The sequence below is a fragment of the Zophobas morio genome, unplaced genomic scaffold (assembly GCF_036711695.1).
Source record: "Zophobas morio isolate AGI-343-1 ecotype UQ-CSIRO unplaced genomic scaffold, CSIRO_AGI_Zmor_V1 ptg000026l, whole genome shotgun sequence".
Classification (NCBI taxonomy): Eukaryota; Metazoa; Arthropoda; class Insecta; order Coleoptera; family Tenebrionidae; genus Zophobas; species Zophobas morio.
Window position 1 is genome coordinate 2,400,512 of NW_026972131.1, and position 26,669 is coordinate 2,427,180.

General features: G+C 30.6%; 1 protein-coding gene across 3 annotated transcripts; it reads left to right on the top strand.

Moving 5' to 3' along the window:
• On the top strand, positions 1 to 24,721 carry Alph (alphabet). 3 transcript variants are annotated; one of them, XM_064065357.1, is made up of 7 exons: positions 1 to 154; positions 283 to 544; positions 10,465 to 11,076; positions 11,134 to 11,251; positions 21,163 to 21,265; positions 21,318 to 21,372; positions 23,768 to 24,721. In XM_064065357.1, exons 2-7 carry the CDS (start codon positions 347 to 349, stop codon positions 23,786 to 23,788), a joined length of 1,107 nt encoding a protein of 368 aa, XP_063921427.1. In that variant the 5' UTR covers positions 1 to 154; positions 283 to 346; the 3' UTR covers positions 23,789 to 24,721. The 3 variants fall into 3 exon arrangements, with proteins under 3 accessions (XP_063921427.1, XP_063921429.1, XP_063921428.1); XM_064065359.1 differs by lacking the exon at positions 23,768 to 24,721 and adding an exon at positions 22,076 to 22,255; XM_064065358.1 differs by having other exon boundaries at positions 144 to 232.
• The last annotated feature ends 1,948 nt before the right edge of the window (positions 24,722 to 26,669 follow it).

Sequence of the window (26,669 nt, forward strand, 5' to 3'; positions counted from 1 at the left end):
TCATTTGAAGTTCTATTTTTAGCAAAGCGCACGCGTAACGTCTTTTAAATTCGCCATTTTTATAATTTATTGTTGTGTGTTTATTAAAAAAGCATGAGATTTTGTTATGTAAATGACCAGAGAATTGAAGCGATGATTTCTTGTGGAAAGTAAAGTAAGTGCATTGTCTAACCGATATCCGTATATTAAAATAGCATCTGTTTACATCGTCGATAGTGTCAAAATTCAGCACGTAAACACGGTATATTTGAAAGTTTTTATGGTAAATACACTAATTTACAGCACGTGGAGTTGAGGAAATATGGAGCGCCGTTGACAAATTTTATACAACCTATTAGCAAACAGGATGGGAGCATTTCTTGACAAACCAAAGACAGATAAATTCCAAGAGTGTGGAGAAGGCAATGGTCTTCGATATGGAGTGGCTAGCATGCAGGGTTGGAGGGTCGAGATGGAAGATGCCCACATGGCTAGGACGAACCTTGGGGACGCGCTTAAAGACTGGTCTTATTTTGCTGTTTTCGATGGCCATGCTGGGGCAAAGGTAAATATATCTCGTATATTTGTTTAAGTAATCTAGTGATAGACATTTATTTTGTTGACATAAAGTAGTTGAATAGATATGCGGGGCATGAAATGATTGTTGGAATTACATCTTTCGTTTCTACATGCCTCAAATATGACAGATTCGATGAACATTTTTTGTGTATTAAGATCTTATGAGCGCAAAACCGTTGTTTAATTACGTGCTGCCGTGTGACGTACTAGACAATAAATCAAAGCACTAAATATAGTTTTTCGTGTTTTTTACAACATTATGAACGTATTTCGTCATTTTAAACTATTAGGTTAGGAAAACAATGTAAAAGAGCAGTCGAAGTCTCGAAAAGATTGAGGTTAAATCATTTGCATAAATGTGTGAAATGTACTAATTAGGATAAGTACCTATCAGTATGTCCCACCATTGTGCTCCTTATTTACATTTACAGTTTGAAAAGTAGCATGATGGGACTTTTGTTAGTATATTATATTGGTATAGGATTTGTACATTATCATTTTTTGTTTAGAATTCTTTAGAGTTTGAACCTTTGAACCAAGTAAAGTTTGTTTATACTGGTTTCCATGTTAATTCAAAAGCAAAAATTCTCAACAATGGAGTAGAAAGGTTAAAATTGATCAGAATTGTTGCTAATACGTTTAATCCCTTTTTTATTGAAAGAAGATTAATTATGAGACAGAGCATTCTTAAGTTGTTGTTTTAATTGATCTCATTTTTTCTGAATATTAATATTTTTGGAAAATTGTTCCTAGTGAAATCTATTTGTGATATTACATATAAAGAAAGAATATTATACGACGGGTTGTGTTTTTACCCATTATTATTACGTAAGGTAGTAATTTGTTATGGGGAAATTGACAAGGTTTAGACTTTTACCGACGTTTCGCAATGTGCTTAATGTATCTTCAGGGATTATTATATTATTTTATATGGATTACAATTATTTATAGATAATGTCAATTAATTTAATGTGGCCCTAAAGAGGTTTGCACGTGACTTCTAACCTGTGACGCATAACAAATACGCGTGCATGCCAAGGTGTATTTTTATCATTAACGAATTTCGAAAATTTTCTGTTTTCCGAGCGTATAAGCTAAGAAAGCCTTGTAGTAGAGTTTATCCGACGAGTAGCTACTTTCACTTTTTTTCGACGTTTCACGACCCCTAGAGTTTGAAAAAATATCTCTTCTGTTTCCGTCTGTCTGTGTTGTGTTGTCTTATCTATATATATTTTTTAACTTATAGGGGTTGTCGTAAAATAAATGCATTTAATTACATTATATAAATAAAAACAGTACTTTGCTAAAATATACATATATTAATAAAAATACAGATATAGTACTAAAAATAATAACTTCACTAACATTAAAACAGCTTATATTAATTACACCTATTTGTTATGTTTTAAAAATAACAATGACTCGAAACTTTCGTCATCTAATTTTTTCCTTGGTGGCGTCAGGATTTTGCCACCGGAACTAAAAGTAACACATTATATTTCCTAAATATCTTTAAAATATTTGGAATTTTTTTTAACATCATAACGTCTTTGTTAGATGATTGGAAATATTCCAATACTTCTATCTGAGAACTATTGGTGTTATATTATATTTCAAGTTTTTTTGGCGACATTAAGTCAAAAAATGATCCACATTTAAATAATGGAGATTTTGGATCATTTTTCGCATTTAACTTCAACAGAGAACGTAACAATTTTGGCTTTCCCAAAGCTTCATATATTTTATCTAAACGGATTTGAATCTGCAAAATCACCACCACAGAATCGAACAGAGTTCCAGACTGTAGCGCAAGCGACAATCAATTTTCTGTGACATATATTTCCAATTTCATCAGAAGTTTAATTTAACGTGTGTGAGCAACATTTAAATTGTTGAACGTCATCTTTTTCTGTTTCTTTTCCTATTTACTTCTATTTGAGATGAGCTAGACCCATTTTCATTTGTATTTTCGTATCGAAAAATTTTGAAAGCTTTACAAAAATTGTTGGCATTATCAGTTACAGTCCCGCTAATTTTACTAATATCGCTAATAAACTCTTGGTGTATGTTGTGCAGAATATTACCAATTGGATCGTGAGTGTGAGAATATTTAATTCTTCTACAAGCCAAAACAAAAAGATTTCTTTTAAGAGATTCGGTATCAATAATATGGGTCGTAACTCCAAAGAAGCTCTTATTGTTTTTTGACGAAATATTATCAGAACTGATGCACACAAAATCTTGAGTTTCCATAATACTCTTTAGATTACGCTTACAGTTCTCCATGTCATTTGAAATTTGTTTTGACAAAGTTTGGCGTCAAACAGGTTTAAACACATCGTTAGAAACGACATGTAACATATTTCTGAAGCTTCGTTATCAACTGTAGAAATTGGCAGCATTTTTTATTATTATGTACCGTAAAACTGCTGCGTTGCACTAAAAAAATCATATAGTATCAAGGTATTTCTAATTGATCTTAATTTATATCGCAAATCAAATGTACAACTAATTCTTTACGTGATCAGAAGAAATTACTTTTCTATTCTAATAGGCTAATCCTATCGCAAAAGGATTGGAAGTTGCAGCTTTACTAATTTTATTTGGAGGTTGTCCTACAATTTCGCTAAAGGAATTATTGGCTGGCCTTTTAGGAACTTTACCAATAATTAAGTTGTTCAAAAGGTCCACTTTATTTGGACGTTTTCTCTGAAAATTGAAATAAATTTAATTACTTAAAATTTGGTCATCTATTTTGAGCTGATGTTTTGAAATATTAAAAAATCAAAATTGGACTTGTTTTAGCCTTATATGTGTTAAAAAGTTAGTGGTTGATTTATTCCAACCGTTTATAAGGAGTGTTCATTTTATTAAACGGACACCTTTAAAGTAACGCCAATTTTCTAATTTTTAATCTAAATTATTCTAGTTTTTATATATGAGAGCTTTAAATTATATCTATTAAATGCCAATTTTTGTTTTCAAAATAACGTTATTTCTTTTTAAAATGAAGCGAATCGCCATTGGGGTAAGAAAATTATTTTTGCAAAAGTGATGCTACGAAAAATTTCCGTTGGGGGAACTGGCTAAAATAACTAAACGTTCAAAATCAGCAGTGTTCAAAATAATCAAAAAGTTTGGGGAGTTTAATACTTTAGAAGATTTGCTCAAATCCAGACCGAGAAAAGGCTCGCTTATCGAAAATATTGAGAAAAACATCATTAAGCTCCTAAAATTAACGAAATGTATGTCTGTGCGGGAAATACCGAAGAAGCAAGGTGTTACCGTAGGTACTGTACAAAATATAAAGACTCAGAATAACAGTAGAACGTATTAAAGCAAAAAATCCCAAAAAGAAGCGAAAAGCAGCGCATACAGTTTCAAAAAAAAAGCGCGAAGTTATAAACAATTTTGGTCAGGAACAAAAATCGTTGTGTTTTCATGGACAAAGAAACGAAGGTTAAAATGGACTGCAATACACTACCCGGCTCCCAGTTTTATAATGCAGTCGTAGGGGAAGATGTCCGCGATGACATGAAAACAAAAAAAATTGAAAAGTTTGGGAAAAAAGTCTTAGTGTGGCAAGCCATTTGTTTCTGTGGGTTAAAAAGTTTTAGTGTTTTTTTTTTACGATTGGAACAATTGGGGGCGATGATTACAGGAAAGAATGTATAAAAACGCGATTATCTCCTGTTTATCGCAAACATCATACCCCTCCATCGTTTTGGCCAGATTTGGCTTCGGTTCACTACGCTGGTGCCACTCAGGAGCTTCTTAATACCAATAATGTACAGTTTTTAAAAAAGGAAGATAAACCACCCAACTGTCCTGAGCTTCGTCCGCGTGAGCGATAATGGGCAAATATGAAAGCAGTGTTAAGAAAAGATGGCCGAACAACATCTTTACTTGGAGAATTTAAAAAAATGTGGCCTCCTGCTACGAAGAAAATCACAACCAAACCTGTGCAAACCTGTGCAAACAGTGATTCGCGGTATTCGCGCAATAGTTGGAAAATTTTATAGTTTCTGAGTATAATTGATTAGAGAATAAGAATAATTATTTCATTTAACATTGTTAAACATTTTTATAATAAAAAAAAATAAATTAGCCCAAAGTACCTACTCGAATTAGTAGCAATTTTTCAGTATCCGCTTTATAAAATGAACATTCCTTAATACCCTGACTTCCGTGGAAAAATTGGCACTTCGCTTTAATTTTATCACCATTCACTTCAATTATTTAAATCTGATTTAAAGATAAGTAGCAAATTATTTTCCATCGCAAAATTGAATTAGACGCAGGACACTGTTTTCAACAGGTTGAACTGAACTGAGCAACTGAAGAAGAAAATTTTAGCTGGTCTGGTAATCAACAATAACAAAATTGCGGATTAAAAAGAGCAGATATCCCTGTTGATACCAGGAAAAAAATGCCCTTGTTACCTGTTACTTTTGCAACAACAAATTACCCGCTTTTCCAAAACCCAGCAATATTGAGAAAAGACTGTTCAAGAATGTAATTAAAAATGTAGTTAAATACATAGTTAACTTCACCAACAGTAATTGAACAACATTTTTAACTACTTGTAGTTGACTATTTAACAATACTGAAAACATTCCGACCACACCATGGCATTAAAATGACAATGGTATGCGGACAGTTTTAGAACAAAATGTCCAAAATCAATTTTTTGGATTCTTTGCTAATTTAATCTTAATACGAGCCATTCCTGTAGAAATTTCCTGCTAAAGGAAACGCGTATTCAGAAACCTTGATAAAACTAAAATAATTTGAATAAATATTGTCCAAAAACCCAAAAAAGTTATTTCCATCAAAACAATTGTCTCCATAATTGTTATTTTTTTCTTATTTAACCATGTAATCATTTTCATATCTTTCCATTATTATCCAAGTTTTGTTTTGGTTTAATTAATCACAAAAAAATGATATCTACCATTATCCATTAAAATAAGATAAGGTTCAGACAGATTCGGTAGGACTGTTCCTTAAACCATTTTTCAAAATTTTCCTGATCGATATTGTTAAAGTAGTCACTAGAATATCTGCAGCTTTGTCCCGTTTTTATTTCCTGAGGGTAAGCTAATTGAGTATTGTAATATGGTACATCCGACGAATGACTGACTATATTCATGTTTTCTAACATTTTGTTACTTAGAGTACGAAACGATAGGTTCCGGTTTCCGTCTGTGCGCTATCTGGCGTCTATGTCTATGTGTATTAGAGAGATATAATTTCCGAAACTATCGGACCGATTGTTGTTTTCATAATAAATATCATTTAATTTTATAAAAAAACAAACTCCTGTACTTATAGTTTTGAATCCGCTTTGAGTTTTCTCCTTTTGGAAAAAAAAATTGTGTACTGAATCACAAAAATAGAAACGGTTGTTAGACTAAAAATTGATTAGATTTTCAGTGTTATCTATTGGGTAGTTTAAAAAAAAATTTTTTTTGTGGGAATGACCTGTGGTCATCAGTGTCTTCTTAGGGCATTTTATCCCATGCCACCTGTACTCGGTACCGATGTCCAAAGTCTGTGAAAAACAGAGTACATTTGTGTCTCTTGTAATAAATACGTACTAAAAAATAAAAGCATATTTCTTAAAGGCAAGTAGTACCGTATCTTATTTCAATAAAATTTTATACAATCATTTTTGAAATGATGTTACCAGTTTTTTTAATAGTATAGAGAAATAAATGTGTATTAGTTGATATTGTTACGAACTAAACCTATACGCTGCCCCGGTACGACGCCTATGCGCCATCCTGAATTTTCTGGTCGTACGCCGGTGATGACTCATCGAAGGCGAGCGCGGCGTTCGCATAAAGACAAGCCGAGGGTCTAGAAAAAACATAGATGCGGGGTTCGGGATTCATCTAGAGAAATGCAGAGATTTAAATAGAGGCTACCGTCGGGAACGATTATTCAGTCGAACCACGAGTCCAGCGAATGTTACGAAGAGTCAGCAAGTCGCACCACAATGTTATTCTGTACATAATTCGCTGTAATAGTTGTCGTGTAATTCGAGTTATTAAGTAATAAATCGTTGACTTCAATAATAATATCTTGAAATCCCTAAATCAATCTCACTGTTTTACCAAATTTTCGAAAAAGTTTTCTGTGACGTCGGAGATGAACTAAATTGGAATAGTTCGTAACTTGTTTGCGACAATATCTAGGACATGAGTATAGAACATAGTTCATCCACATTGGTACAGTAAGCCACAGTTTCAAAATTTTTACAATACAAGTTCGTGCATCCAACCAATGCAATAATTTTGTGAAAAATTACCACAGATCGTAGAAGATATCACGTAATTAGTTTGTGCTGCCATAAACAATCGAACTCCCGCAAAATGTAAGATCAAGTATAGTTTTGGAAATTTCATTGTACCCTTAAAATTTTATTGGCAATAACGAGATAGATAGAAGTACAATAGCAAGAGATATTTACAACTTAAGTTGTCGCGTGCCGGTAATCCCTAGATGTTAGAAAGCAGAAGAAAGCAGAATAATCCAGGTCTGGACAGGGACCATCGTTACTCGTGAACGGAAATGACCATTATTTTATGAGTACAACTATTTGCTAAATGTTCTCAGACAAATTCGAGTGAACTGGTGTGCGCCATAAATATTTCTTACCATTGTACTACTGTCCGTCTCGTTATCGTCAATAAAATTTTACAGGGTAGAATGAAATTTTCAAAACTATAACATATGGCTACGGTGCGCAACACCATGAACTATACTTCATTATGTGACATTACGTAGTACGGGATTTAAAAATCCTCATCGAAGCGTAGTTGTGTTTATACGCTACAAAAACATAAAATTAGCAGACTGAATTTATCGCTTCATGAAACACTAAAAAAGAAAACACTTCTTGACGAATATTGATAAATATTAAATTTAGTTCGTCACTTTTGAGCAGAAGGGTGAAAAATATTTCAGACTACTATCTACCTAACCTACCCTATCTTGACCAGGCTAACCTAACCGTAACCTGGGGTGGGATTTTGTTTCTATAACGATAAAATATCGGTACCGATAAAATGTAGTCGTCTTTTTCTTTCGCATTTGAAATTTATATTTTCGTCCTTGTCATTTATCGCTTCGTATCGTATCGGTAGAAACAAAATCCCACCCCTGACCCCCAAAAAAAATCAGCATATTGGCCAATAAAATATAAGCAATACAAAATTTGGGATGAGCAGTAACGTATCTTAAAATGAGTAGCTCAATAAGTGTTTGAATGAGCAAAAATCAAATTGGATAGTAAAATGAATAAATAGGCAGTTACGTGTAAACAGTTACTAATTCGGAATCAGTCCGCTAGAAATATTGACTTAAATAGTTCTCATACATATAGTTTTTATTTAGTTTAAATTAAGCAGTTAGTAAAATGAAAACTAACAATGGATAGCAACCAAAAAATATGTGAGTGACGCGGTACTCACGAGAATTGAAGTGAGAAAAAAGCGCTTGAGAGCGGAACTTACGTAATTACGAGGAGGTTGTAATAATAATTATTCCACCATGCTCGAGTAATTATTTATTTTTGACAATTTTGAATTTTATTAAATTTTTAATTGAATCAATTTCATAAAGGAAACAATAACTAATAATGTTTAATTACCATTTCAGTTAGAATGTACAAAGATATGGTTGTGTTGTTTTTGTAATAATTTCATAAAATTCCATTTGACAACCATGTTTGCCTGATATAAAGCGAAGGTACAAATCAGCAAAAATTGAGTAAACAGTTAAAAATGTTTGACGTATCAAAAATTGTCAAAGTTTTTAAAACCCTACTTTTTAAATGTTCGCAGTTAATTTTAGGTCCCTAGTGTTTTATTTAAAGGAATCTGGTGTTTTGTTGCAGGATGAACTTGAAAAAATCTTTTGAGTTTTTAGTGTTTTATTTTTTACAAATTTGAAAAAGTCTTGAGTGCCGCAGTTTTTTTTTTATTATTATTATTTATTTGGGAGACTCTTGGGTACCCATAGTGTATTATTTTGGGAGCCCATGTGGATTTTTTTTTGTAAATTATTTAAAATAATTTTGGAGGACTTTGGTCTTCTATTTTTGGAAAATTCTGACTTGACCTGTTTTTGAGAATTTTGGGGTGCCGTTTTTTTTATTCAAAATAATCTTGAAGTTCTAGGTATCGTTGTTTGGAAAGAAATTGAAGGTGCTTTGGAGCCTCTAGTGTCTTTTTTTACAATAATTTAATTAAATTTCTTAGGGGATACGTTATTTCCTAACATCAGTCTTATCTTAACAGGTACTAGCCCCGACCACCGGTCCTCTCTTTTCTTACAGGGTATCTCATTTGCCAAAATCAGTTTTATCTTAGTAGGTACTAGCCCCGCCCACCCACCCTCTCCTCTTTTTTTAGATATCTCATTTGCCAAAATCAGTCTTATCTTAGCAGCTACTAGCCCCCCTGGTTGTTTTGGTTGTTCTAAAAAAAAAGGTGGATTTCAGTCATCATCGTTACTAAGAAATCTGAAAGTAAACCGGAGATGCTCACGCAGTAAGTGCGTGTAGTGTTGCCAATTTTACGTTTATAAAACTACGTTTTTTTTTTTTTTTCGTATTCTACATCATAAAGATTTTTTTTATTATTTTTTTATACTCCCGTACATAACATACTGAAGAGTTAATCCGCCATTTTCCAGACACCCGGTATAGTTTCGAACAAAATCAACAAAATTGCAAAAATATCCATCGAAATTTTAAAGAGCATGTTGAAACTGACAAACTATTATGATCTAACTGCCCATTCAATTATTTTACCGCTCAAATCATAACTGCACCGTATATTTATTGAATCTACCGCTCGAGTAAATTTTGCACTGCTGGTGTGATTAAATCACGAATCAAATTCTTTTATACTGCTAGCTAAATTTTACTGCCGCAATTTAATTATCGCAAAAAAGTTGTATACTACACATGTGAATTATTCACTGTCCTACGTAACTAACCGAATAGTTAAAAAATTCACTTAAATAATTAGTTCCCATTTATGTTGTTGCGTTGATCGGTAATTTAAAATCGGCGTGGGTAAAACTCAACAAATTTACACGACTAATTAATTGCACAACGATTATGAACAAAATAATTCCGACTGGAATGGATTTGACTAGACTCAACTTCGTCCTTACTCCACTCGTTGACTGAGACTGACTCGTTCCCGAAGGTGGCCATACATTGGGCGACTGTTTACTTTCATGTTTTCTCGACATTTTATGACACCAAAAGTATATAGTCCCCCGTTTCCGTCGACCTGTCTGTCGATTTTTATTTGACAGATAATCTTCCGTTTTACTGGATCGTTGTCAAATTTTGTACATACATATGTTAGGAATGTCGTGTAAATGATAAAACGTTATTTAAAATTCTCCAACAATGGAATGACATCATCTTCAAATTTTGCAGTAGTTAATGTTATTTAAATTTTATAAAAGAACATACTCGTGCACGTACGATTTATGGATCCGTATGGAGTTTTTATCGTAGACAACAAAATAAATTAAAAAAAAATGTTCTGAAATTTTATAAACGTTTTAAAGTTATTGGAACTATGGCAAATCGTTAATTAAAATTTATACGTTTATACTAAGATCGAGTCGAGTATAAGAGTCATCATAAAACAATTAAATTCGCAAAATCAAATCTTATAATTTTTGGAAACAGCGAGAATTGTTGTACTGTACTTTATGAGCGAGGGAAGTTCTGTTCTTAAGTACAAAAAAGTAGGTCTCCCGTTTCCGTCTGTCTGTCTGTTTGCCGTCTGTACCAAAATGTTTGGACCAGGCATTCTTCCCTAAAGTACCCTGTGTATAAATAATTTATATTATCTTGTTTTATGTTTTATGAAGGTATCGGCTCACTGTGCTGAGCATCTGCTTGACGCCATCATGCAAACGGAGGAATTCCAGGAGGACGTGATGAAGGGCATACACAACGGTTTCCTAGAGTTAGATAATAAAATGCGCTCGTTACCTGAAATGACGTCTGGAGAAGATAAAAGTGGCACAACAGCTGTGTGCGCGTTCGTTTCTCCGAGACTAATATACATAGCAAATTGTGGCGATTCCCGTGCGGTACTTTGTAGAGCCGGAAGTCCTGTGTTCACCACGCAGGACCACAAACCGAGTTTGCCCTCTGAACGAGAGCGTATCGTCAAGGCTGGAGGTAATGTCATGATTCAAAGGGTGAACGGTAGTCTAGCGGTATCTCGAGCTCTGGGCGATTACGAATACAAAAACGTGGAAGGTAGAGGACCCTGCGAGCAGTTGGTCTCACCCGAACCGGAAATTTTCGTCAAAGATCGAGATGACAACGAGGATGAGTTTTTGGTACTGGCGTGTGACGGTATCTGGGATGTGATGAGCAACGAGGATCTCTGTCAATACATACATAATCGTCTTTTAGTTACTGATAATTTACAGGAAGTTACCAGTCAAGTCATTGATACATGTTTATACAAGGTAAGTCGTGTTTAGAGGTTTTACGTGTTTGAATTATATCGTGGGTGATTATTTTAGGGTAGCCGAGATAACATGAGTATTGTATTAGTTGTATTCCCTGGAGCTCCAACCCCTACCCAGGAAGCAATTGAAGCCGAAAAAGAATTAGATGCCACCTTGGAAAGGCGCATAAAAGGTTGTTTTAATTTTTTTACTTGTCAAGGCATTTAACATTACTTGACATTTTCGTTTCAACCGAGTGTGACTTTAGCACTTGAGGTTCTAATACTCTAGTCATTGCCTGGTCTTTGCTTTTTAAACAGTCCTTTAATAATAGCTGTGCTTTTTATGTTGTTTTCTTCATTTGTTTATTATTACTTGTTTTGTTTTAAGAGTTACGAAACTCATTTATTTGTGCTCTGCATAGAAGCTTTTCGTCCTTAAAAATGCTTCTTTGCATTTTCATGTGATTTTTCGTAATTTACCAAATCTTGACCAAAATTATTCCATAACGTGGCACTTTATGCGAATATTGAAGTTGCAAATTTCGTAACTCTGATCTGAACTGCCCTTTTACAAACAATTCCAGTCAATCTAGTCAACTTGACCATTAGTAAACCCTCAGTATTAATATAGAATATTCCCTAAAACTTACCATAGTGATAAATACTAAGTCACAATCAACAAAGAACTTAAAAGTGTCAATCCCACTTAAACTAGACTCGTGATATTTTCCTAATATTAGAAATACCTTACCAAAGTGTATGTGTTCAGACGTATATTATAACATGTATTGTTTTAATAATAATAATAATAATAATGAATTATTAGGAATGCAGAGGTCTTTTGGGAGATTAGATGGTGTGCACATTAAATTTTATTTCTTAGCACTCCTAGAAGTTCTTCACCATCTGATCCACCTATTTAACAGTATTGTAAAGGATGAGTAATATGCAACAGCAATTGTGATAAATCTATAACAAAAGTAAGAAAGTATTTGTAAAAATTCACATTTGAAGTGGCCTATGAAACGTAGAGATATTTAATAATAACAGGTACCTCAGTATTGTTTACAAGCAATATCCCGCTCTTAATTTTCGTATCTAATGACTTTCTGACTCCGACTGTTCAGAGGTTTTTTTTTGCATACATAGATTTAATAAAATATTTAATCATGAAAGATAGTAAAAACAATATTTTAATAAATTCATTAATGATAAAAATAATTCTTTAGGATTCTTCGGAGATATTAAAACACTGGTTGCATTCGAATTTTGGAAAGAGTGATATATAAAAATTCCTGTACTACATATTTGCTGTAACATTAGTTTCGTATATGTGCATATGTTGATATATCTTGTTGAAAACATTAAATTCTATAGTAAAAATTAATAAATAAATAAATAAATAAAAGTTACATTTAAAATTTCGAATTTTTAATACAAAATTTATTCACAGTGAAGTGTTTATAAATAAACGAAAGCTAACTGTGATCTAGGAAAATTTTAATGCAATTCTGGCAAAAACAAATCTGGAGATATGGGACTTCAGAGACCCACTAAAACAATTTGAGGACAATACCATCAAAAGGTAACATTTACTATCACTTCCAGGTATAGCAGTCTGTATCTCCCATATCTCTGTTAGTGTCGTCTGAAAAACTGCTAAGTTATCAAAGTTACGCAAAATAGAAGAAGGTGCCTACTTGTCTGTGATCGGAAGGCGAGCATTTCCTCTTCATTTTGTTGGTTTCTATCAAATCTAATTTTAATCTAACGTTTAGCTAAAAATAACAAATTATAAAATGTCAAAAAACATACAAAACAGAGTTAATTTTAAACGGCGTTTCTCCCAGACGTAATATCTGTTTCATACAATTGACACCAACTGCTTTACGTTTTCCGTTATATAGTTTAAACTAACTTTTCTTACTTTCCACATTTCTACAGTGAACACACTTATAAAAGACAAGAAATATCACTGCCACTCGATAATTTTTGTTGCTTGCTCCCATGTGTTAAAATACTAGTACTGTGTTTAATTTTCATTTTCTCGATTTTTTAAATTTCTTTTTCTCGATTCTATATCACAATTTTTCCTTTTTCCATTTTGTTTAATTTTTCAATGTTTCCATTTTTCCATGTTTCGGTTTCATAATTTTTCGTTTTTGCGTACTAAATTTTTTTAATTTTTCAATTTTTCGACATTACAATTATTCATTTCAATATTTAAATTTTTTGTTTCCTCAATTTTTCAATTTCTTGATTTTTATTTTTCATTTCCCGACTTTTTAAAATTTCATTTTCTCGATTTGATATTCAATTTTTCATTTTTCTGTTTTCTTTGATTTAAAATTTTTTTGTTATCACAGTTTTTCGTTTTTTCATTGTGTTTAATCTTTCAAGTTTTCCATTTTTCCTTATTTCGGTTTCATGATGTTTCGTTTTTACCACTTAAATTTTTTCAATTTTGTAATTTTTCGATATTCTAGTTTTTCATTTTTCGATATTTGAATTTTTTGTTTCCTCAATTTTTCATTTTTGTGATTTTATATCACATTTTTTCATTTTATTTAATTTTTGCATTTTTCCATGTTTCGGTTTCATAATTTTTCGTTTTCGCGTACTAAATTTTTTTATCGACTTCAACATTTTTCACTTTTTCGTTTCTTCAGTTTTTCAATTTGTACTTTTTAACAATTTTTGAAATTACAGTTTTTCATTTTCCCGATTTTTTTTAAATTTATTTTCTCGATTTTATATCACAATTTTTCAGTTCTCCTTTTTCGTTGCTTTTACATATTTTTTGTTATCACAATTTTTAGTTTTCTCATTTTGTACAATTTTTCCATGTTTCGGTTTCATAATTTTTCGTTTTTGCGTCCTAAATTTTTTCAATTTTTCGATGTTTGAATTTTTTGTTTCCTCAATTTTTCAAGTTCTTGATTTTTATTTTTAATTTCCCGATTTTTTTTTTAATTTCATTTTCTCGATTTGATAACACAATTTTTCATTTTTCCGTTTTCTTTGATTTAAATTTTTTTTGTTATCACAGTTTTTCGTTTTTTCATTGTCTTTAATCTTTCAAGTTTTCCATTTTTCCATGTTTCGGTTTCATGATGTTTCGTTTTTACAAATTAAATTTTTTTAATTTTGTAATTTTTCGATATTCTAGTTTTTTATTTTTCGATATTTGAATTTTTTGTTTCCTCAATTTTTCATTTTTGTGATTTTACATCACAATTTTCCATTTTTTCGTTTTATTTAATTTTTCCATTTTTCCATGTTTCGGTTTCATAATTTTTCGTTTTTGCGTATTAAATTTTTTCAGTTTTTCAATTTATCGACTTCAACATTTTTCACTTTTTCATTCCTTCAGTTTTTCAATTTGCATTTTTTAACAATTTTTCGAAATCAGAGTTTTTCATTTTCCCGATTTTTTTAAATTTATTTTCTCGATTTTATATCACAATTTTTCATTTTGTACAATTTTTCCATTTTTTCATGTTTCGGTTTCATAATTTTTCGTTTTTGCGTCCTAAATTTTTTCAGTTTTTCCACATTACAGTTTTTCATTTTTCGATATTTCAGTTTTTTGTTTCCTCCATTTTTCAAGTTCTTGATTTTTATTTTTCATTTCCCGATTGTTTTAAATTTCATTTTCTCGATTTGTTATCACAATTTTTCATTTTTCTGTTTTCTTTGATTTAAAATTTTTTTGTTATCACATTTTTTCGTTTTTTCATTGTGTATAATCTTTCAATTTTTCCATTTTTCCATGTTTCGTTTTCATGATGTTTCGTTTTTACAACTTAAATTTTTTCAATCTTTCAATTTTTCGATATTCTAGTTTTTCATTTTTCGATGTTTGAATTTTTTGTTTCCTCAATTTTTCATTTTTGTGATTTTATATCACAATTTTTAATTTTTTCATTTTATTTAATTTTTCCATTTTTCCATGTCTCGGTTTCATAATTTTTCGTTTTTGCGTACTAAATTTTTTTATCGACTTCAACATTTTTCACTTTTTCGTTTCTTCAGTTTTTCAATTTGTATTTTTTAACAATTTTTCGAAATTACAGTTTTTCGTTTTCCCGATTTTTTAAAATTTATTTTCTCGATTTTATATCACAATTTTTCAGTTCTCCTTTTTCGTTGCTTTTACATATTTTTTGTTATCACAATTTTTAGTTTTTTCATTTTGTACAATTTTTCCATTTTTCCATGTTTCGGTTTCATAATTTTTCGTTTTTGGGTCCTAAATTTTTTCGATTTTTCGACATTACAGTTTTTCATTTTTGGTATTTCAATTTTTTGTTTCCTCAATTTTTCTAGTTCTTGATTTTTATTTTTCATTTCCCGATTTTTTTAAATTTCATTTTCTCGATTTGATATCACAATTTTTCACTTTTCTGTTTTCTTTGATTTAAAATTTTTTTGTTGTCACAGTTTTTCGTTTTTTCATTGTGTATAATCTTTCAATTTTTCCATTTTTCCATGTTTCGGTTTCATGATGTTTCGTTTTTACAACTTAAATTTTTTCAATCTTTCAATTTATCGACTTCCAAATTTTTACTTTTTTCGTTTATTTAGTTTTTCATTTTTCGATATTTGAATTTTTTGTTTCCTCAATTTTTCAAGTTCTTGATTTTTATTTTTAATTTTTCCGATTTTTAAATTTCATTGATTTTAGATCACAATTTTTCATTTTTCCTGTTTCTTTAATTTTACAATTTTTTTGTTATCACAATTTTTCATTTTTTCCGTGTTTCGGTTTCATAATTTTTCGTTTTTACAACTTAATTTTTTTTTAATTTTCAATTCATCAACTTCCAAATTTTCAACTTTTCGTTTCTGCAGTTTTTCAATTTGTAATTTTTCAATTTTGGAATTTTTCGTTATTCTAATTTTTCATTTTTCGATATTTGAATTCTTTGTTTCCTCAATTTTTCAATTTCTTGATTTTAGATCACAATTTTTCATTTTTTCATTTTATTTAATTTTTCCGTGTTTCGGTTTCATAATTTTTCGTTTTTACAACTTAAATTTTTTCAAATTTTCAATTCATCAACTTCCAAATTTTCAACTTTTCGTTTCTTCAGTTTTTCAATTTGTAATTTTTCAATTTTGGAATTTTTCGATATTCTAGTTTTTCATTTTTCTATATTTGAATTTTTTGTTTCCTCAATTTTTCAAGTTCTTGATTTTTATTTTTCATTTTTCCGATTTTTAAATTTCATTGATTTTAGATTACAATTTTTCATTTTTCCTGTTTCTTTGATTTTACAATTTTTTTGTTATCACAATTTTTCATTTTTTCATTTTATTTAATTTTTCCGTGTTTCGGTTTCATAATTTTTCGTTTTTACAACTTAAATTTTTTTAAATTTTCAATTCATCAACTTCCAAATTTTCAAGTTTTCGTTTCTTCAGTTTTTCAAGTTTGCAATTTTTCGATATTCTAGTTTTTCATTTTTCTATATTTGAATTTTTTGTTTCCTCAATTTTTCAAGTTATTGATTTTTATTTTTCATTTTTTCTTTTTATTTGATGTTTCCGTGTTTCAGTGTCATAATTTTTCGTTTTTACAACTTAAATTTTTTCAAATTTTCAATTCACCTACTTCCAAATTTTTCACTTTTCGTTTCTTCGGTTTTTCAATTTGTAATTTTTCAATTTTGCAATTTTTCGATATTACAGTTTTTCATTTTTCAATATTTCACTTTTTGTTTCTTCAATTTACATTTTAATCACACGAAAAAAATTTTAAACTGGCTTGAACCGTTTTCTACAGTATTGATTTTATATTAATAACAAAATAAAATAGGAAAAACCAATGCAGATTTAATATATATACTGTAACGTACTTCCTTCATTTTTAATAATTGTAATTGAATAAAATTAAACAAAAAAAAATTAAGGTAATCGTGGTTTAGGGTACTAGAAACTTTAAGTGCCTCATTATCAGATGTAATGATTCTAAAGAAAGTGAGTCTACACAACGTGGTAGAACTCAGAAAGCAAAAAATTTAAATCGTGTTGATTTCGATTTATGATGGAATATAATCAACCAACCAGAATCATTGTAAGTTTGACAGAAATATTAATGGTTTCGTTTATTAATGAGCAGATTTATGAAGAAAAACAAAACTGTGTTTAAATAATTAGTGTTCCACTTCACTGACTTGAATTTTCTTAATCTTTGTTACCAATTTCAATATTCTGCTTTCAAGAATATTATATACATACCATTATAACGGGTGTTTGAAAAGTGGCGGATTAACTCTTCAGTACGTTATGTACGGAGGTTTCGGGAGTTACAAAACAATAATTAAAAAAAAAGAGTGCGTCGACCCAGGGACGCACGGATGAAGTTTTAACTCTGCGTATCAATTTATATAAATTTAAAAAAATAAACAGTTTCTCTTACAAAAAAATAAAAACCAAAAATATGTTGCTTTTTTTTTGATAAAATGATGATTGGGTTAATTAAAGTAAATTTCCATGTATTGTCGTTAATACAGTTATCAGTGGCCTATGATGACTAAAATGAGTGATATAAATATCTGTTCTTAAATGAGTAATAAAGCGTGTCAAACGAACACATTTTATTAAATAGTTTATTTTTAGGTGCTCATATAGAGGATATTATTTGTCAATTTGTATATTAGGAAGCTTATTATCAAATTCTCTAATCAAAGTATTTGCAGATATCTACAAAAAAAATCAACATTACTTACTGAAATTTGTTGTGACTTTTCTCAGTTTCTGGTGGTTCACTTTCACTACTATCCATTGTCACAATAATAGTATCATGAAAAAAATATGTATATACACAACAGTAAAACAGTAAAAAGCAAACTATGATGTAAAAGGGAGGTTACGATATAATATTCTTTCTATGATTACTAGACAGTGGATGGTTGTCGGGTTAGGCAAGGTTACTTAGCCCTTTTACTAGTTACGTTTTCGTTAATTGTATTTATGGAATAAGTGATGATTAAATTCAGCGATTATCACCCGCTACTGAGTCCCGGCGATCCAGCGCGTCATGATTACATTTGTGCCGGCAAAATAATAGCTGGGTAAACAAAGTAAAGATCAGTCGCTCTCTTGCCTAGTGGTGAAGGCACCTGCCCGGCAAACGGGATATGTGCGGTTCGATTCGAAAAAAACGTAATTTTATAAAAGTAAAATTGGCAACACTGCACGCACCTAATGCACACTTACTTTCTGATTTCTTAGTAGCGATGGTGACTGAAATCGACCTTTTATTTAATTTTTTTTAGGACAATGACCATAAAAACCAGTAGTCATTAATATTGATAAAACAAGCTGTTATTTTTCATTAATAAATAAACCAAAAAAAAACATTTAATAAGACATTATTTATAAATTCTTAACAAAAACAATACAAACAAAAGAAAAATCCGTTTAACCATAACCAAATAAACACTTGAGAAGATATTCAAAATTCCTGCCTTGTGCATATCAGTAAACTCGAAATGTTAGTCATCAGTACTAAGGAAAGCTGATTTTGGCAAATCATATACCTTATAAGCAAAGAGAGGGTGGGTGGGCGGGCCTAGTAACTGCTAAGATAGGACTGATCTTGGCAGATGAGATATCGTCTGAGAAAAAAGTGGGCGGGTGGGCGGGGCTAGTTCCTGCTAAGATAAGACTGATTTTGGCAAATGAGATATCCTCCAAGAAAATAGGGGCGGGTGGGTGGGGCTAGTAGCTGCTAAGATAAGACTGATTTTAGCAAATGCTATCATATCCACTAAGAAATTTAATTAGGTTATTATAAGAAAAGACACTAGAGGCTCCAAATTTTCTTTCCAAACGGGAATACGTAGAATCTCAAGATGTTTTAATTTTTTCAAAAAAAAAAAAATGAAAAAAACGGGATCTCAAAATTAACTCAAGAACAAAATTTTCCAAAAATAGAACACCAAAGCCTCCCAAAATTGTTTTAAATAATTTACAAAAAAAATCTAGTGAACCAATTTTAAAATCATCACAACTACCAAAATGTGAGTGAGAAGGGTTTTTTTTTACTATTTTTCCCAGACTCACTAGTTGATTGTTACGAGCATAACGGAGAGTTAATCGGCCATTTTCCAGACACCTGGTATATTACATATATTAATTAATGACAAATGTTAAATTTTCATCCCTAGCGTGGACCAAATAAAAAAAAAATTGTTCTGTAGTAACTGTAAAAGATTAATATTTCTGTTTAAAGCCCATTCTGCTTTGACTTGGCAGCGTACAAAACCCGTAAGCAATGCATTTTATATGGGAGAATTGGCGGCGATGTTGTCAATTATCCAAAAACCTAGCGATTTCTGAAGAAGTTGATATAGTTTTGGAAATTTCATTCTACCCTATAAAATTTTATTGACGATAACAAGACGGACAGTAGTACAATGGTAAGAAATATTTATGGCGCACACCAGTTCACTCCAAATTTGTCTGAAAACATTTAGTATAATGGTCATTTTTGTTCATGAGTAACTATGGTCCCTATGATGCTTTCTAACATCTGGGGATTACCGGCACGCGCCAACTTAAGTTGTAAATATCTCTTGCTACTGTACTATTGTCCGTCTCGTTATTGCCAATAAAATTTTGTAGGGTAGAATGAAATTTCCAAAACTATACATGATCTTACACAAATTGTCTTACATCAAGTTTTGTTATTTCGCTTTTGTTCGTTTTAAAATTTAATTTTTATATGTGTATTAAAATTTCATAGTAAATTGAATTACTTCTCGAATTTTCATCATTTTAAAATTGCGTTTTTTGGTTATTTATCACATCATACATAGGTCAAAAACTGTACAAAATTTGTCTTAGATTTTTAACTGTAATATAACCAAACAATACTGATTCTAACATTCTAATGACGTAACTTCTACTGTACTAGTGTTTTTAAATTTCTATCAAAAAAATATTTCCTTGTTACTTCCACAAAAGATGTATTGAAAAATGCAATTTGTGATTTTTTTTATTGAAGATTTAAAGTCATCAGCGACAAAAGTTGTAGATTATGGTCTAAAATAATTTTTGTAATTAAGAAGTACTTGTATTTACGCTTTTCATTATCCAAAAACAATTTTTGTGTATTAACTATTACTTTGCTGCAAATCAATTACAAAATTTTCAGTAATAAAAACCTCGTTTGATTAAAAAGATTTTAATAACAATTTAACAACACTAATTCAACAAAAGTTACATTGTAAGAAACCCAATTTTAAAATTTTAAGAAATAATTCGATTTACTACAAAATTTTATAATAATTTGTGTAAGATTCATATATCAACTCAGAAATAAGTAGGTTTTGTAAGCTACCAAGTGAAACCGGAACGCACAATAGAAACAATGACGCGACAAGTGAATTAAAAGACATAGTATTAAATACGAATTAATTGTTTATAAAATACGTTAAAATAATAATTAAAACATAACTTACTTCTCATCCTTCGACCTCTTCAACCTAGGTGTCAAGGTGTATAAAACATTTTAAAAATTGCGAAAATAAAACGTATTTGCATATTTCCAACCTTATTCAAAAAGACATTAGCTTTAACTCGAGATCTCTGAATTCTCTTTGTGATCTCCCTGACAATTTTTGCTTTAAAAATTACACACACCAAATGTAAATAAACCTCTAGTCATGTAAAGTATACCTTTTATAATAAATATTTTTTATAGTTTATTCAAATATAATTTAGCAGTTCAAAAATTGTCTTCCTGATTGTTCTTTGTTGTGTCATTAACCACGTTCTGTGTTGTTAAAATTTGTCGTTTACAAGAAGTTAAGGCGAGACTGCCCGATTCGCATCAAAAATTGTTACAATGTTTCCTTGTTAAGCAATAAACACCCTTAACTTCTTTCTCGAAGCTAAATCATAAGTTGTTAATTCCTGCGGCCGGTCCGTGGAGTATTCCATGTGTTAACTTTTTGGTTTAAATTTGGCTTCTATACGTGTGTTTGTTTCTGTTTGTTGTGCCATTTGTAACATGTTTAAATCGTTTAAATAAATGCCTGTTTTCTCGAAGTTAGTGTTTTATTGTTTTTTATTTTTCTTTTGTTTACAGAAATTGTAGAAGAAAACGAAGACAATGAGTTCTCCATGGTGTTACATAAACTTGTGTCTCTCAACATTGAAGGGTTACCTCCGGGCGGTGGTTTAGCTGCAAAGTGAGTACTTAGAAATTTTTCTTTCACTTATAACAACAATATGAATTTTCAGGCGTGCATTGATTGAAAAAATTTTCAAAGAATTATGTCCGGATCAAGCTGAAACTGTAAGTTATGCTGTAGCTTGTAGTTTTTTGTATCAATAATAAATTGTAAATATACTATTTTGGGTGACTGAACTATATTAAACTTTGTATTAATGATTTCTTATTTTAATTTTTGTATTAATACTGGTAAATCCATTCATTCAGTCAAAGCATTTTATTATAACAGTTTTTAACTTTTTTAGTGTCATCACTGTGCTGTATGAGCTTAATTTATTTAAAACGAATGTTACATGTGTATAATAATTAGAACATATCAAGTTAACATTCCTTTACTCGACACATTATTTTGTTAATTTACTCAAGTTTTCTATTTTGGTATTTTCTACTCACAGTTTGAGTGACGCCAATTAACCTTACGTCGTTACACCTCGCTGTTACAGATAGGAATAAATATAGTAACGCTTCGTCTTACAAAGTAGGCCAGAAAATAGATTTTATTGAACTGTATAAATATATTTAGCTTGTCTTGTATATGTATAAAGTATGACGGCTTAGCGTACCTTAAATTGTAGATTTCGGTACATCTTGTTCGCAATATTTTTTATTATAACCTACTGTACTGTGAAATTTTTCGCGTTTTGGGGATTGGTTCAACAACAGTGTTGCCGAAGTAGATATTTGGACTGTGATAACTTTTATAACATTCTTTTGCCAAATTTCTTTTGCGATCATTAAATTCATTGAATTTTTTCATTACTTGCAGTGTTACCCGTGACCGGTGCAATCCATTGGTAAAACTCAAGGACTCGCAACTATTGCAGGTGTTTTGGATCAAAATTAGATTTTTCCAAACAAAGTAGTAAATTTGTGTTATTGTTATTAATATTATATTTATAACAGTAATTCTTAATTCCAATAAATCGTCATTACCGTTGCTTCATTATTGATGGTCCTTATTTATCCAATCATCTATAATGTGACCCCAAAACCCCTTGATGTTTTTCGGCACAAAATTATACAGAGTGTTGAGGTTATCTACCAAAAAAATCCATACTCTTGAAATGAAAATTTTACATATTTCATACGAAATTACCCAGGTAGGTTATGATTTCCAGTCAGTTTAGTAGAAATTTTATGTCTGAATGTATTCTGATTATTTTCATTTCCTGAGTGTATTTTATTATATTTTCGAAAAAGCTGGATTTGGTGTACTTCAGGAGCAAGGGAAGTTCTATCGAAATAACATTTGACCAATTTTTATTATTAATATAGGCTGCTTTAGGTTTTTATTCAAATTATTATTTACTCTAAATTTTGTACTATTTTTTCACGAAAAGCGGAGAAAATTAGTTAAAAAAAATTAAATAAAACCGTGTTAATAACAAAACTTACAGACCAAACCTTATATTCAATTTTGAATTACATTAAAACTGAGTGCTCAATTTAAAAAAGTAATGAGATACGGAGTAAATAAAAATACTGCTCAAGCAAAACCTGTAAATAAAACTTTCAATGTGGTGAAGAACTAAATCGTTTTTGCCATATTAGGTTACATTATGGTAACTTTACCAAAATTTTTCAAACATGTGCCTAAAATATAAGATTTATCTCGAAAAACTAACACTTTGTTTGTATAATTTGAGCAAAGAACATCACTCAGTTTAATTCGAACACAACTAAATGTCTACTTCGTCGGATACTGTGTGACAAAAAACAACACAAGTGTGGCGAACGCTTTAGTTCTTCACAATGAATAAATTCGAAACGATTTGACAGTTAGAAAATAATTTGGGTATTTCTATAAAACAAAATCAAACTCAAATGAGAAATCCCCTTCTAGTAAAAAAGTGTTTTTGAATTTTTTGATTTCGTGCTTCATGGTAGAGATGTGGGACCTTGAAAGCAGCTCAGCGTAGAATACTTGATACTTAATAAAATATCAAAATAGATAACTTGGTCAATATATCATGTTAAAAAAGTGCAAGTTGTATGACGCCCATGGCTCATCCAATCCATGGTTGCTGAAACAATTCTTCTAAACAATAATCCATCCTGAATGTAACAAGTAACATTTCGCCATGATTGTAGTTAGGTATAATAACGCAAGAAAAAGACTTTGAAATTTGTGATATAGACTAAAGATACATATTGCATTGTTTTATTTTTACATTATTGTGAACGCGGGTCCATAGCTTACAACTTTTGGTAGATCTTTGTTACATCACAGAAGAACCAAAAGTTGAATGTGACTTGGAGTCCGAGATGATACATGGCTGTCATTGTCATGCTTATTAACACACAATAAATGATGTAAAAAGTGCTAGGATCTCACATGCTTGTATGTCTCGTGTGCTTTGAAACATAATCCATTAGGTCATGTAAGCTGTTAAATATTAAAGATTTCTATTTTATAAATTTGAAAAAACCAAAAACTAAAATATTCAGTTTATTACAGGATTTGGACCCATTCAACTAATTTTGAAGAAATTCACTTTTCAGGTGTTGATGGTTAATTTTAGTTTATTGCTGTTTTATTTAAAAACATAAGCTTGATAATTGGCTTTAGAGAATCATAAAATTAAATTATGTATTTTTAATTGCTGCTCTTGTACATTATCGGCGTGAGTGAATTTAAGTATTGTATTGTTATTTGGTTCACACGTAGGGCCTAACTATACCTTATTAGTTACCATTTTTAAACCTATAAAAGTGATTTGTTTTTTGTATACAAAATGAAACTGTTTATATGTTCATGTTCCATGCACAAAATGCATCGTACTGCATGTTGATCTTTATAATACTATACATAAAAACATACTTTATTTTATCTAGCGGTGCCACTAGTAAATAACTCTTAGAAGTTTAGCAGCAGTGTGGCAACTTTATCATTTTGAAAAAAACAATAAATGTTTGTAGTTAATTGTTTCTTTTTTATTTCATCTGTTTGATGCAAACATTTATTACAAGTGGTATTTTTCATCATATCATAAATCATCAATTACCATTCTTTGTACAGAGGTCGTGATTTAAAAAATACGTTAAAATTCTATTTTTTAACTATGTGAACAGGTGTATAAATTAAGATTATTTAGTGTATTTTAAGATGAATTGAAAATACTCTAATAAAATCATTATAATTAAATTATTTAAATAAATAGTGTTTTATTTTTATACATGGTACACTTTTTATTGGTTAACGGTTTGGTCACAACAATGAATCTTAAAAACTAGTAATTCGTGCTGGATGTACAGTGGGCAATTAATTCTATGCAGTTTGAATTGTCGCATTTCAACAAATCATCGAAATGTAAAATTAAAACTAGACAACATAATTAATTTTGTAAATACATCCCGTTTAATGTTATTAGCTGTCGTTTTGTATTATATATTAAAGAATTTAAAATTTAAAGATTTCAGTCTCTCAAAATAAATCTCCTGAAAATAATCCCTCCCAGCAATAAAAAAAATCTAGTAATAGTGAAAACAACATTGATGGCGGTTATTAAATATAGGTAAGGAATTACAGACATCACCAGGTGGAGCTTTTTGTTCTTTCATTTTTGTATCGATCCCAATCATTTGAGTCTTGTTAAAAATATATCTTCCATTTATCCCTAGTTTACGTTCAGGAAGTATTGTAATAGGCTCCAACTAGCGAACGACTAATAGAGTATGAAAAAGTAGGTTTTCTATTTTCGTCTGTTTAACGTCTGTGGTCTATTTCACATTTTATTATAGAGATATTTAATCTGAAACTACTATATACAACTTTTTACATTTTATATGTAAATGTATATCTTTTGCCTTCTCTTTTTTACTATTATAACCACCCCTGTTTGTGCTCATATAGGTACCTTTTTTTAACACCTCTTTTCTTCATCAATTTCTTGCCTGCTGATTTTATTGCCGATTTTCCATTTACCTTGTCTTCATCTCTCCGTTCTGAATTCTGTGCGTTCTTATTGTTGTTTTATTTTTTGTTGTATCTTTAATTTCATTGTTGTTGCATATTTTCGCTCCTGTTTTTATATCTCCGTTCACTTGATTTTCAATCCTACCCTACTTCTTGTTCAATCAAATAATCAAATTTAATTAAGAAAAGAAAATAAAGGAATTCAGTCATTGTTATGTGGGTCTTGTAGTAATTAAAATACTGTTAGTTGGCTGACTTTTTATTAGATCTGTACATTTCAAAAACGGGTAAAGGAGAGTGAGCTTCAAAAATATTGAATGAAAAGAAAGTTCGGTTGAGGAGTGGTGGAAACAGTTTACAGGAAAAAATTTCGGAACTGTTGGGAAATCCGAAGAACGTTGGTGGAAGTGGAAACAAAAGCTGGGTTTTACCATAGTCAGGTAGGAGATAAAGGGTGTAAGTGTACATATATTGTCATTTCAAAAATTTGTATAGGTATAGTCTAGGCTTTATTGTCACTTTGACGTTTGAACTTTCAAAAATTTGTCAGTTGTAACAGTGGAATGACATTGATGTCCAAGATTTTCTGACCTTTTTTTTCAGCGCGAAATTTTAATTTAAATTTGGACACCACAATATCATGATCAACTTCTTGAGTGTTTGAGTTTTTTTCCCAATCGTGATTTAGATGCAGCTAAAAAATAAACCAATCATTTTTTTATATCAGAGTCTGTAGCATAGGGGTATTTTTTTTGTTGTTATTTTTATATACATACTGTAAACTCAGTTGTACAAAGAAGTTAACGCAGCGAAACGCATGCATAAATGAACTGTTTTTTTAATCCTCTTCTCCAACCAAATTTTTGTTTCTCTATACAAACAAAAATGTAACAAACTATCAAAAATTTACTTAAGTACTAGTTCTTTCAATTTGTTTTTGTTGGTTGTTATTTAGCTGATCTAATTCCTGTTCAGTTTTGACTGGCAATGTAAGTAATGAATCTGAAGTATTATTTTCGGTCTTCTCGACGCTTGGGCTTTGCAGAAGCAATGAGTTTTCAAAAGTATTGTTACGAAAGAAACGCATACGACGCCTATGGACCGTCGAGAGCTTTCTAGTTTGTACGGCAATGACGGGTGACGATATTCGAGAAAGACCTCGATCGCAGAAGTATGGATTTAAATAGAGGCCAGCTTCGGGAACGATTATTATTATTAGTGGTCAGGATACCTGCCCGGGTGACGTGTGGTTCGATTCCCACCGAGGCAGCAACATTTTTCTTCGCTTATATTCACGTCCTTCATTTCTTCTTTGATTTCTTCTATTTCATTCTTGTTTGCTTCCACTTCCTTTTGGAATTTTTCAGTCAGGCGAATGTGCTTATCTATTTTTTCTTGCATCCATTTTGTCATTCGTTTCTTTATTTCTTGCATCAATTTTTCA